At 40.1% G+C, this 13250-nt stretch overlaps 1 protein-coding gene across 3 annotated transcripts in view; it reads left to right on the forward strand.

The window, feature by feature from the left end:
* FBF1 (Fas binding factor 1) overlaps window positions 1-10642 on the forward strand; it is a 44035-nt gene extending 33393 nt beyond the window's left edge. For all 3 annotated transcript variants that reach the window (XM_058165941.1, XM_058165943.1, XM_058165942.1), the window contains exons 23-30: window positions 577-695; window positions 3729-3851; window positions 5311-5496; window positions 5783-5959; window positions 7702-7839; window positions 9192-9330; window positions 9770-9900; window positions 10261-10642. In XM_058165941.1, coding sequence (XP_058021924.1) covers window positions 577-695; window positions 3729-3851; window positions 5311-5496; window positions 5783-5959; window positions 7702-7839; window positions 9192-9330; window positions 9770-9900; window positions 10261-10344 — 1097 coding nt within the window. In that variant the 3' untranslated portion in view covers window positions 10345-10642. The remainder of the gene's footprint in view (window positions 1-576; window positions 696-3728; window positions 3852-5310; window positions 5497-5782; window positions 5960-7701; window positions 7840-9191; window positions 9331-9769; window positions 9901-10260) is intronic.
* The last annotated feature ends 2608 nt before the right edge of the window (window positions 10643-13250 follow it).

Raw genomic sequence — 13250 nt, forward strand, 5'->3', positions numbered from 1 at the left:
AATGGAATTTCATGGTGCAGTAAATACAATTCATATTGCTAAAATTCTACTTTGATTTAAGTGCCTTGTAAGACTGAAATATAGCTACAATGCATAGACAAACTCAAATTTTGGATGTGGTGCCAATTCATGTATTAGATTGTAGTTTAAGAATGGTGTCTAGTCCGAGTTGAAACCTGTGTCGGATTTGCTTTTAAGCTATGAAGTCATTCCAGACATTGAAGCATCTTTCCAACTTGATCAGCCATCCTTCCTTTGAAGGGATGAGGCCACCTTTCTAATAGTGCCCCATCCTGGGACGGGTGTGCTGCTGCTCCTGGTGGATCATAGGGCTGAGTAGCGTGGGAGTATAAGGGGAGGGGAGGGGTGGGGGAAGGTAAGTGCTCCTCTAGAAATGCCTCTTCTGTCTTATCTCCATGGATGATCATAATAACTTTTTTGAAAATCAGTGCAGATGTTCTAGTTCAAGAATTTGAGGATTTTGAGTTTGACCCCCACCCCCACCCAAAAAAGTTCTGCCTACCACTCTGGTGGCTGCAAAACGGTGATAATGCTTTCATTGTCCCAATCTGAAAGTTTTGCAAGATCGTTTAAACCGGCAACAGAGAGACATGGAAGATGAACGAGGCCGGCTACAAGAGGTTATTTCTAAGATGGAGGCCAGACTAAACGAGCAAACCCGCCTTCTGGAACAGGTGAGCTGATGCTAAACTAGTTCATGGTTGGTATTGGTGATAGCAAAAATGTGAAAATTGAAGACAACTTTTAACCTTAGGACTACTCAGATTTAGCATTTTTTTTTAATGTTTACTGTGACAGAGATCTTAATGAGCGTCTATATTGAGTGATTGCCATATCCGGTCACTATCCCTTCAAGATAAGAGTCAGAATGGAGTTAGGTGAAGTGAATTTTCTCTCTAATGACTGGCAGGTGTCTTCTCCAGTCCGTCTCCTGACTCTTCCTCAGTCAGGAAGTCTGAATATTTCCTGGGAAGGTCAATGTAGGGAAACAACAGATGACCTACAGCTAAGTGTTGTGTATTGGGAAGAGTGGGGATTGCAGACCTGCACAGAATGTGCAAGCTAATGTTACACTTGATAAACAGAGCATTTGTAAGGAAGGCATCCGTGAGTTTATAATCCAAACTATCCTTGTCAGCTATGCACATTTATCAATGTATTCGTTTGCTAGGCGAGTTAGAATGGCATGTAAAATGAATTATGAGTGATAATATTAAGTATTATATTAATACTATTAATATAATAATTATTTTATTATTAATAATTATATAATTATTAATATTATAATTATTAATAATATTAAGGCATTGGAAGTGAGGACGCCGCTGATCCTGATGCTGGTAGGCAAAGGCAGAATTCTTTTTTTCTTATTTCCACCCCCCAAAAACTTAAGGTGCGTCTTATACTCCGGTGCGTCTTATATGCCAAAAAATACAGTAAATAGATTTTCTCAGTTGCCTTTGAATAGAATTTTATTTTATTGGCCAAGTGTGTGGACACATAAAAGAAAAGATACGTTCATCAAGGTACAACATTTACAACACAATTGATGATCAATATATCAATATAAATCATAAGGATTGCCAGCAACAAGTTATAGTCATACAGTCATAAGTGGAAAGAGATTGGTGATGGGAACTATGAAACGATTAATAGTAGTGCAGATTCAGTAAATAGTCTGACAGTGTTGAGGGAATTATTTGTTTAGCAGAGTGATGGCCTTCGGGAAAAAACTGTTCTTGTGTCTAGTTGTTCTGGTGTGCAGTGCTCTATAGCGTCGTTTTGAGGGTAGGAGTTGAAACAGTTTATGTCCAGGATGCGAGGGATCTGCAAATATTTTCACGGCCCTCTTCTTGATTCGTGCAGTATACAGGTCCTCAATGGAAGGCAAGTTGGTAGCAATTATTTTTTCTGCAGTTCTAATTATCCTCTGAAGTCTGTGTTTTTCTTGTTGGGTTGCAGAACCGAACCAGACAGTTATAGAGGTGCAAATGACAGACTCAATAATTCCTCTGTAGAATTGGATCAGCAGCTCCTTGGGCAGTTTGAGCTTACTGAGTTGGCGCAGAAAGAACATTCTTTGTTGTCCTTTTTAATGATGTTTTCGATGTTAGCTGTCCATTTGAGATCTTGCGATATGATAGAACCCAGAAATTTGAAGGTTTCTACTATTGATACTGTGTTGTCAAGTATTGTGAGAGGTGGAAGTATGGAAGGGTTTTTCCTAAAGTCTACCACCATTTCTACGGTTTTGAGTGTGTTCAGTTCCAGATTGTTTTGGTTGCACCACAAGGCTAGTCGTTCGACCTCTCGTCTATATGCGGATTCGTCATTGTCTCGAATGAGACCAATCACTGTTGTGTCATCTGCGAACTTCAGTAGCTTAACAAATGGATCATTGGAGATGCAGTCATTGGTATACAGAGAGAAGAGAAGTGGGGAGAGCACACAGCCTTGGGGGGGCCCTGTGCTAATTGTACAGGTATTTGATGTGATCTTGCTTAGCTTCACCTGCTGCTTCCTGTTTGTTAGGAAGCTTGTGATCCACTTACAAGTCTGTAGCTGGTTTAGCTTAGTTAGAAGAATGTCTGGAATGATGGTATTGAATGCTGAACTAAAGTCTACAAAAAGGACCCTTGCATAGGTCTTTGGAGACTCAAGATGTTGTAGGATGTAGTGCAGAGCCATATTAACAGCATCATCTGTTGATCTATTTGCTCGGTATGCAAATTGCAAGGGGTCTAAGAGCGGATTCGTGATGGTTTTCAGGTAGGAAAGCACTAGCCTTTCAAAGGTTTTCATGACTACAGATGTTAGAGCAACTGGTCTGTAGTCATTCAGTTCCTTGATGGTGGGCTTCTTCGGCACTGGGATGATGGTAGAGCGTTTGAAGCAAGAAGGAACATAGCACATCTCTAGTGATTTATTGAAAATATGGGTGAAGATGGGGCCAATTGGTCAGCACAGACTTTTAAGCAAGAAGGAGTTATCTTGTCTGGGCCTGGAGCTTTTCCTGGCTTTTGTCTGTGAAATAGGTCCTGCACTTCCTTTTCTGTGATCACTAGGGGTTGTGAACCCAATGAAATGGGGTCAGTTGTAGGAGGCTTGGCTGTTGTTGGTGTGTCTGAGATGGGGGTTGTGGAGATAGGTGGCTGTAGTTTCCTTTCAAACCTGCAGTAAAACTCATTCAGGTCATCTGCCAGTTGTTGATTACCTTCAGCCTGGGAAGGAGGTTTGCCATAGCCGGTGATATTTTTAAGAGTTTTCCACATGTTTGCTGGTTCATTTGCTGAAAATTGATTCTTTAGCTTTTCAGAGTAGCTTCTTTTTGCTGCTCTTATCTCCCTTGTTAGTGCATTTCTGGCCTGATTGTACAGCATTTTATCACCTTTTCTGTAGGCTTCCTCTTTGGAATGTCGTAGTTGCTTAAGTTTAGGTGTAAACCAAGGTTTGCTGGGTTTAAACGATAGATCTTGCAGTTTTAAATGGTGTTTCCATTAGCAGTTAATTAAGACATATAAGAAATTATTTTCCTTTTGGATAGGTACTGCCTCTGTGACACAGAAGGGTTTCAAAAGGAAATCCCAGTTGGGATTTAGGGTGGCTTAGCCTAATTATGCTTGCGTTTTCTGCTCGTTTCACAAGCTATCTTGCTTGAAGACAGATTAAGTCTTTCAGGAACTGATGAGTGTGTTCTTCTGCCTTAGGAACGTTGGAGGGTCACCAGTGAACAAGCCAAAGTGGAATCTTTGCAGCGCTCACTGGAGGAACAGAGAAGAGTCATGACCCAGCAACTAACCATGGAGAGGGAAGAGTTAGAGAGGGCAAAGGTTAGAAGTACGCCTGTTGTTTGTGTGATTAATGAGCAGGTTGTGAAGTGAGGACTAAATGCAACTGGGCAGGAGTGAAATGTAAAATTTGTTACTACGTGGGCATGGCTTGGTGGTGGTGGGTAATGTGACTGGGTGGGCGTGGCCAACTTTTTTTTTTTAACTTTTAAAACCACTTTTTCTACAAGCTCTTCGGCCGAAGAGGTTGTAAAAAATGCTTTTAAAAGCCTGTGATGATCAGGCAACTCAGCTGGGATCACCAGAGGAAAAAAAAGCTTTTAAAGGGTTTTGATGATCCCAGCTGAGCCGCGTGATCATCAGAGGCTTTTTTTTTTACTTTTAAAAGCATTTTTTCGGCTGAAGAAAAAATGCTTTTAAAAGTAAAAAAAAAAACCACCTCTGATGATTGCGTGGCTCAACTGGGGGGAGGGGCAGCGATTTTTGCTACCGGTTCTCTCAAACACCCACCGCCATCGCTACCGGATCAGGCGATCGGGTCCAAACCAGGAGCATTTTACCCTGCAACTGGGTATATGTCATTTACTGAATTTTACTAAAAAGAGGAATCTGATATCTTCATCCACTTTTTACTCTCCCATATTTTCCTCACTGATTTTTTAAAATTGCTTTTACTGCATAAGGGAAAACTGACTAATTCCACAGTAGTTTTTATAATGCTTTATAATACTAGAATCCATCCATCTGGAACCGTATTGTACATAAATATATTCTGTACAGAAACTCAAAAACATTCAAGAGCAATATATCTGTGTTTCCTTGTACTTCCGTTTATATTTTACCAGTTCCTCAACTTACAGAGGCATTTTATAATGGAAGCAGAGAAGATTTAAAATAGAATTTCAAGGAGAAAAAGTACTTGACTGTCAAAGACACGATGAGGAACAATTCAAGATACATCAATTAAACCCAAGTAAAGTTGCAGCCGCCGGCAGATATTGCTCTTGAGTGTTATAACAGGTCTTGTGGTTGGGATAAATTGTCACAGGGAAGAGGAGCTTGATTTATTCTCTGAAATACCTGAGGCAGAATAAGAAGCAATGGATGACAGCTAGTCAGAGGGAAATCTGGAACTAAGGAGAAATTTCCTGACAGTGAGATTATTAGTCAACGGAACAACTTGCTTCCTGGAGTAATGCTCCTTTGCTGGGGGTTTTCAAGAAAACTTTGCGCAGTAATTTGTGCAGGGGGTTGGACTAGAACAGAGGTCTCCAACCTTGGTCCCTTTAAGACTTGTGGACTTCAACTCCCAGAGTCCCTCAGCCAGCAAAGTTGAAGTCCACAAGTCTTAAAGGGACCAAGGTTGGAGACCCCTGGACTAGAAGGTCTCCAACGTCCATTCCAGCGTTATGATAATATGATTTTTGCTTTGATTCACTTTTTGTAGTGCTGTCAAAAACAACGCTGATTGCCCAGTCCTTCTCCTCTTCCTTGCTTCTAGAATTCTTTGCTTGAGGAACAGAAAGCAGTCATGCAGAAATGTGCCGAGGAGCGCCGTAAAGTGGCGGCCGAGTGGTCAGAGCTGCACCTGCAGCAGAGGCTGAGCAAAGAACGCTCAGAGCGGGAGGTTGACCGAGCTCTGCAAATTGACTCTCAAAGAGAAGGGGCCATCATGAATCTTGCAAAGGTAAAAGGGCTGCAATCTTTGTCCCTTTAATTCTTGGACGGTCTTTTTACTGGACAATCTGGGAAGAGTCCAGAAGATTATTTGGGCACGGAAGTAGTGGTTAGATTGCAATTATAACCATTTATCATTTATATTGACATGGAAAGGGAAATACAAAGGGTTGCGTAAAAGGTCTTTTTTTCAAGTGTTGTTTTTTTTAATATGATGTAAGTGGATTAAATTCAGTATAAAACAGAAAGATAAAATAGCAAGTCTTTAAGGCTATTTTCCCCCCTCTTCTTCTTAGGAACAAGCAGACCTGAAGATCAAATCCAGCCAGTTGAGATCAAGGGAGGAGCAGCTGGTGAGGGATCGAGAGCTTCTAGAGCAAGAGAAACAGGAGCTGAGACTGGAGAAGGAAAGAGTTAATGCAGCAGCTTTGCATGTCAAGCAGAGGGCAGATGAAATCAATAGCATGAGCAAGGTAGAGAAACTGCCTTTCTATATCCACTATTCAAGCTAGAAAAGCTGATAGGACTCAGTAGGCTACATATTCTGGAAATTGCATATCCTGGCACTTCTGGATGTATCAGATTAAAAAAAGGCTAGACCAGGGGTCAGCAACCTTAAACCCTCAAAGAGCCACAAAGGTCCTAACTGGAAGCCCCCGTTCAATTCTGGAGCCGGCCGGAAGTCCAGTTCCCCCATCATAGTCTCCTCCTAGCACAGCATCCTTTTTCCTCTGCTGACCGGAAGTCCAGCTCCCCCCACCATAGAGTCTCTTAGCACAGGGTCCTTTTTCATCTGCCGACTGGAAGTCCAGCTCCTCCCACCATAGAGTCTCCTAGCACAGCGTCCTTTTTCCTCTGCTGACCGGAAGTCCAGCTCCTCCCACCATAGAGTCTCCTAGCACAGCGTCCTTTTTCATCTGCCGACTGGAAGTCAGTTCCCCCACCACAGAGTCTTCTCCTAGTGTGGCATCCTTTTTCCTCTTACCTTTCCTAACCGAAAGCCCTATCAATTGTGGAGCCAACCAGCAACAGGGAGCCAGAGCAGAGGGATGAAAGAGCCACATGCGACTCCAGAACCATGGATTGCTGACCCCCTGGGCTAGACTGTATCATAGGAGCCAAAAAGAAACCCCTGGGCAGCAAACAATCTTTAAAGAATCTGTAACATGCTCCTTTGAAAGCTAAGGAATAAGCTGTTAAATTACTGATTCCAAATCCAAACACTAAATCAGGGGTGTCCAAACTTGGTCCCTTTAAGACTTTTGGACTTCAACTCCCAGAGTCCCTCAGCCAGCAAAGCTGGCTGAGGAACTCTGGGAGTTGAAGTCCAAAAGTCTTAAAGGGACCAAGTTTGGACACCCCTGCACTAAATAGTGTAATTGCCACATTTGCAGAGTTATTGGCAGGTGTTTTTTGGGGGGAAGGCACCTCATGCTGTCTTGCACTTTTGATCTCCCCTGATTTACTATAGTGAAAAAGAGAGGAAAACCTCACAGTAACTCTTGATTGTAATGCTGAAAGTCATTTCCTTGAAAATAAACTAATCTGCCCTGGTTGCTTTTATAAGAGAACTTTAAGTATGTAATCAAGGCCATGTTTTCCACCAACAGCATAATTACATAGTATGACTCCCTAGGAAAGGGGAAGGGGGAAATCCAGCCACATCTGCGTCTCCAGGTTTTATCACCCATCAAGGGAAAGCCTTAAACTACACTTTTCGAGATGTGGGGAAAGTCCAGATTAATGAACTAAGGTATTTGTTGAAGGCAGGCATATGAAGGAAGGAGGTCAGAGGACTGTGGCCTAACATTAATAGCCTGTGGGTTATTGAACAGAAATGATGTCATTTAAACCAGATGCAATAGTGCAAATTAGCCCCCCCCCAAAAAAAATTACAAATATCATGAAAAATATCCACTAGATGTATAATAAATACGCTACACATCACACACCATTAAGAGAAAAACATGCTCTATGAATAAAAAAGCAGGCACAACTTGCTGCTGGTTTCTTACATTCCACTATTTTTAACAATAATTTGTAGACCAATACATAATGGACAGCTTCATACTCAGTTAAGCAACTCTTGTGTGCCTAGATCCATTAATTAGCATGCTGCATGGATGCAATTATATCAGGTTAAATTCTAAGGCAAAAACAGGTTTAAGACTGTAGCTCAGATCAAAGCCTGGCTCTTCTTCCTTCTGCCCTAAAGCAATCCTCTCACAAGTATGAAGAAGGAGAGAAAGCCCTGTTGGAGGCCAAGAAGGTGGAATCTGAACATCAGACCAGACTCCAGACTCTGCAGCAGCAAATGGAATGGCTCAGGCAGCAGGAGGAACATTTGCATCAGGTAATCTCTTCCAACCTATGGAAATTTTCAGTTCCTAAGGACTATAGTTACTGTCCATGGAGATTCTCAGTCATTCGGGTCATGGTTGTCCCAAAGGTGTTTTTTCAAGAGTCAACTGGACTTTCTTGTTTTTCTTTGAAGACGTTGAAGAATGCAAATGACCAGCTGTCTGCAAGGAATATAAATCCTTCCATTCCCCACCATACAGTCAGAGCTGAAGAAGCTTCTTGGATGAGAAATGAAATGTCTTCAAAGAATAACAAGAAAGTCCAGTTGCCTCTTGAAAAAGCACCTTTGGGACTACTATTGTTACTGGTTATTAATGTTTATTTTTAATTTTTAATTCTGTTATAACTTATCTTGTCATCTAAGAGAAGCAATTTTTAAAGTAGGGAAACCTTTATTAAGGCTTCCTTTAGATGACCGAATACTTAAAAATAGAATTAACATAGAATTAACATATTAAATCAATGTTTGAAAGTATAGGATATCCAAATATTGACATATATGCCTCAGAATACAAAAATCAGACAGTCCTGTTTTATTGAATGAAAATAGTTCACGCTGTTTTGATTTGTGTTGCATTTTAATAGCATGGCTCTCTATACATTGATTTAATAAAATAATAATAAAACAGATCAGCTCATTGTAAAATTGCGGCCTGTATGAAATCAAGGTAAGCAACAGCATGCCTAGATTTAAGAGATACATAGGCACGCTATTTTTTAAAATCCTTTTTTTTACTTTACAGATTAATTTGTCTCCAGATTATACATCAAAATGGCGTTGAGCACCATCAAAAGCTTTTATTAAAAAATGTGTACATGTATATCACATAATTATGTTTTGTGGAACTCTGAATGCTTAAATAAGGAAGCTGACAGAGATTAGAAGGTTTCCTCCCAAAATTAGAAGTGATGAATAGCGAACAGAAGACACCATAGTCTCAAGTTATGATGAGTTTTAATAGTTGATACCAGCCTCTTACACTGCCTAGAAAGTGAATAGACCACCAGTGCAAAGAACTGTTGCTTCTATAAGCAACAGTTCTTTGCACTGGTTCACAGTCTGTAACATAATTTCACCAAAAACGGCTTGAGGTTTCAGAAGCATAGATGCTGCTGGTCATACTGCAGCTTTCCAAAATGGACCACAACTTGCACATCTGAAAAAAATCGTTCTTAGGCAAGAGCGGGTTCCAGAGCTCTTCCTTAATTGGAAAATTACAGTTTGTTCTGGTCATCTAGGAAATTATGGCAAATTTAAAAATGGACTGCTCAGCATGAGATGGTTGAGATGTGATACACCAACGTCTACTGCTACAATATTTTTCTTCTTTTACAATGAGTCAGGAGCGGCTCAGTTTGTCACACCAAAGGAGGCAGCTTGAACAGCTACGGATGGAACTTCCAAGCAACCCACGGGCATTTCTGAACATGCCTCAGGTGCCATTATTGGGAACTCCTGACAAACTAATCTCCAACATGCATTGTAAGTACCTGCGCGGCCATTTGGGGTGGGCATTCTTAATAGGCAAAATAAAGGAAGAAAGTAAAATTCCATTCTATGTATTTTCATGGGCTTTTATATGTAAATGACTTTCACTGAAGGGACAGAGGGGGACTAATTCATGTATTATTTAAATAGTGGGTGTTGGAGCACAGATTTCAGTTTCTTCCACACAAAGTGGTCCTGGCACTCCGTTAACACTGCCCCTCAAAATACATAGGCGTGTCTGACAATAAGCTAATAGGGAAAATTTAGTTAAACGTTGCCTCATTACATTTTTAAAAAAGTAACCAAAGAGCAAAATAAAAGGAGAGTTCCACAACTTGTTTCATTGTTCCATTGACCCTTTGAACTATACAAGTATCTGTGTAGATGACACAGATGAATATACCATCCATATCTAACTTGTTTTTCTTCCCAGATTTGCCTCTTCCAGTTACTGTTCCACCTAAACTCAATCCTGGAAACACTGGAGCTTCTCAAGGACTTCTAAAACCAGATCCAGCAGATTTATGTGCCAAATTGGTGTTGCATAAAATTACAGCTGAACGAGTAAGATTACATTGTCCAGCTTTTGGTCTACTATGAATTGAGAACATTAATATCTGTCCTGAGGTTATAATTTACAGCTGTTTTTATTTTATTTTTTAAATTTATATGCAACCCATCTTGCAGTCATGTAGCAATACTGTTCTATTTAGCTTTAATTTCATCTAATTTTATTTCACTGTCTTTTAGGTAAAATTATTATCAGAAAAAGACCTCAATTTAATGCAAAATTTGCATGAAGCACCAAGTTATGGAAATGGGAAAGACAGTGAAATTTTGATATGTGGTCATGAAGCTTATATGTTTTTGGTTCACTTTGGAGCCATTTCACCATTTTCATTCTGTTTTTGTTTTTTCTAATAGGATCATGATTTCTTGGAAGAAGAGCAGTTCTTTTTAGAAACCTTGAAGAGAACTTCCTATAAGACTTCCTTCCAATCAGCATGAGAGAGGATCAGTCCTAAAGAGAGCTGTGCCAAGATTCACATTTCCTCCAAATAAAAAAAATGTTATCATTCTGAATGGTTAACATGAAATCAAGCACATAAATAACTGCCAAGTTCAACTTAGGCAGAAGCTACATTTTGTAAAATAAATATTTTTAAATGTTTCCTTACACTATTGTTGGCAGATCAACAGTTTCGTGTTTTGCTGAAACTCTTTGCCTATTAGCTGACTTTGAAGAATGGTCCTTCAGAACAGTGTTGTCTTTGTATATCCCCAATACATTTTCACATCACCTTTGTCTCTTGTAATATTTAATTTATTTATTGCACATATATCCTGCCACCATCTGATGCCTTTCAGTAGCTCACATAATATAAGACACTGAGATTGCTCCAAAGTACTACAACTATTGCTGAGAAGCAGTTTATCCTAGTTTATCCTTCTATCCCAGAATCATGAGACTACAAGGATTTCCTTCATACATGATCTAGCAGGTCAAGCTGATTCAAATTGGAGTAGGCAATCCAGAGTGGGGAGATTATGGCATTTAACCGTGAAGGAGGAATGCAGGAATATTTACTTAAATATTTAGTCCTAGGAAGAAGAGAGCCTGGGAAAGAACTGCTGAATAACTCTGCCTTGATTCTCTTTACTATTAGACATAGTAGTAGGAAACGCAAGCTTTTGACACTCTGTTGTTATACTCTACAACAATAGAATTCTAACTGTCCTTGTGATGTCTGTTTCCTTACCTGCCTATTTTGAGGCGTTGATAACAATTTTCAAAGCTTCCACACACATTCAGAAAAACATCAAACTTTGTCTTGGATTATGATGTGGCATTCTCAGGGCACCCCTTTATCTGAAGAACAACTTGCTGAAGCACTACTACAACCAATAAAGAAAAATATTTGTAGCTCAATGTTAAAATTAGGGGTCCTTGGTGCTTTCTGACCTTGGTTGTTTTCTTACAAATGTTTCATTGCCCATTTTGATTAGCACTGATGATGTTACCTAGTTTATTACTTCTGCAAGAAAACAACCAAACTCAGCACCAAATACTATTACATTAATAAGTGGATATACAAATGACTCTGAACAATGCCATGGTTCAATTGGCATGATAATTGTGACAATGCTTACTTCAGTCAAAAGCAGTTCAGCCCAACCAATATTTCTTCACTCTTATGGGACTTTGCTGAAGCTCGAAAGCCCAGAAAGAATTGTTTAGAGAAGGAAAATAAACCAGCAGAACTTCCTACAGATCACTAGGGTGATCTTTGTTCCCAGTCTCCAGAAATTAAAGAGCTGTGTGCCAGTGGTAGAATTCATTTTTTTTTACTACCAGTTCTGTGGGCATAGATTGGGCGTGACATGGTTTGGTGGGTGTGGCTTGGCTTGGCTTGGTGGGCGTGGCAGGAAGGATACTGTAAAATCCATTCCCTCCCCACTCCAGGGGTAGGGCACTGCAAAATCCCCATTTCCTCTCAATCAGCTGGGGCTCAGGAGGCAAAGAATAGATGGGACCGGGGCCAGTCAGAGGTGGTATTTACCAGTCCTCTGAACTACTCAGAATTTCCGCTACCAGTTCTCCAGAACTGGTCAGAACCTGCTGAATACCACCTCTGGCTGTGTCCCTTATTGAAGGCTGTGATACTTTGCTGGATAATTACTAGAACTTCATGCAAAGATTGAGCTGCATCTCACAATCTGATCAGGAGAACAATAGCAATAGCAAATGAAGAGATGCATAAACTGAAGCAGGGCTGACTCCGTGAATCTATGTGGTATTTTCAACTTTATGCCAGAAATGTAGGATGGAATGATCTTGCTCAAACTGGTTTCAATTATTGAGACAAGACATGAAAGAACTGTTCTACTGCGTGTCAATCAGTGGGTAAATGAAAATGAAATTCAACAGTGAAAAAAGTAAGGTTCTACATTTAGGCAAAAAAACCCAAAACTCACAGGTACCGGATATGTGGTACCTTGCTCAATAGTAGTAACTGTGAGAGGGATCTTGGAGTCCTAGTGGACAACCATTTAGATATGAGCCAGCAGTGTGCAGCAGCTGCCAAAAAAAGCCAACACAGTTTTGGGCTGCATAAACAGGGATAGAGTCAAGATCATGTGAAGTGTTAATACCACTTTATAATGCCTTGGTAAGGCCACACTCGGAATATTGCATTCAGTTTTGGTCGACACGATGTAAAAAAGACATTGAGACTAGAAAGAGTACAGAGAAGAGCAACAAAGATGATTAGGGGACTGGAGGATAAAACATGAAGAACGGTTGCAGGAACTGGGTATGTCTAGTTTAATGAAAAGAAGGGCTAGGGGAGACATGATAGCAGTGTTCCAATATCTCAGGGGTTGCCACAAAGAAGAGGGAGTCAAACTATAATCTAAAGCACCTGAGGGTAGAACAAGAAGCAATGGGTGGAAACTAATCAAGGAGAGAAGCAACTTAGAACTAAGGAGAAATTTCCTGACAGAACAATCAATAAGTGGAACAACTTGCCTGCAGAAGTTGTGAATGCTCCAATAGTGGAAATTTTTAAGAAAATGTTGGATAACCATTTGTCTGAACTGGTGTGGACCTGTAGATCATATCATAGCAAGTGCTCAAATCACTTATTTTTTTGTCTCAGAAAAAAAGAATTATTTTGAGACCTGCTCCTGGTTAGATTCCTTAACTGTATGACCATTAAGGATCAGATTCCCACCATTCTTATTTCAGATCTGCTGAATTACCTTCAGTAAGCAGGTATTTTAAAAAAAACACCTAGACTTGAGCCTAGAAGTTGAATCAGAATGAAAAAAGACCATGGATATTTAATTATCTTGTTTAACACCACCAATGACATCAGCTTGACTTGTTCCTTAAATTATAATTGTAAAATTTA

This window comes from Ahaetulla prasina, chromosome 2 (genome assembly GCF_028640845.1).
Source record: "Ahaetulla prasina isolate Xishuangbanna chromosome 2, ASM2864084v1, whole genome shotgun sequence".
NCBI classification, from domain to species: domain Eukaryota; kingdom Metazoa; phylum Chordata; class Lepidosauria; order Squamata; family Colubridae; genus Ahaetulla; species Ahaetulla prasina.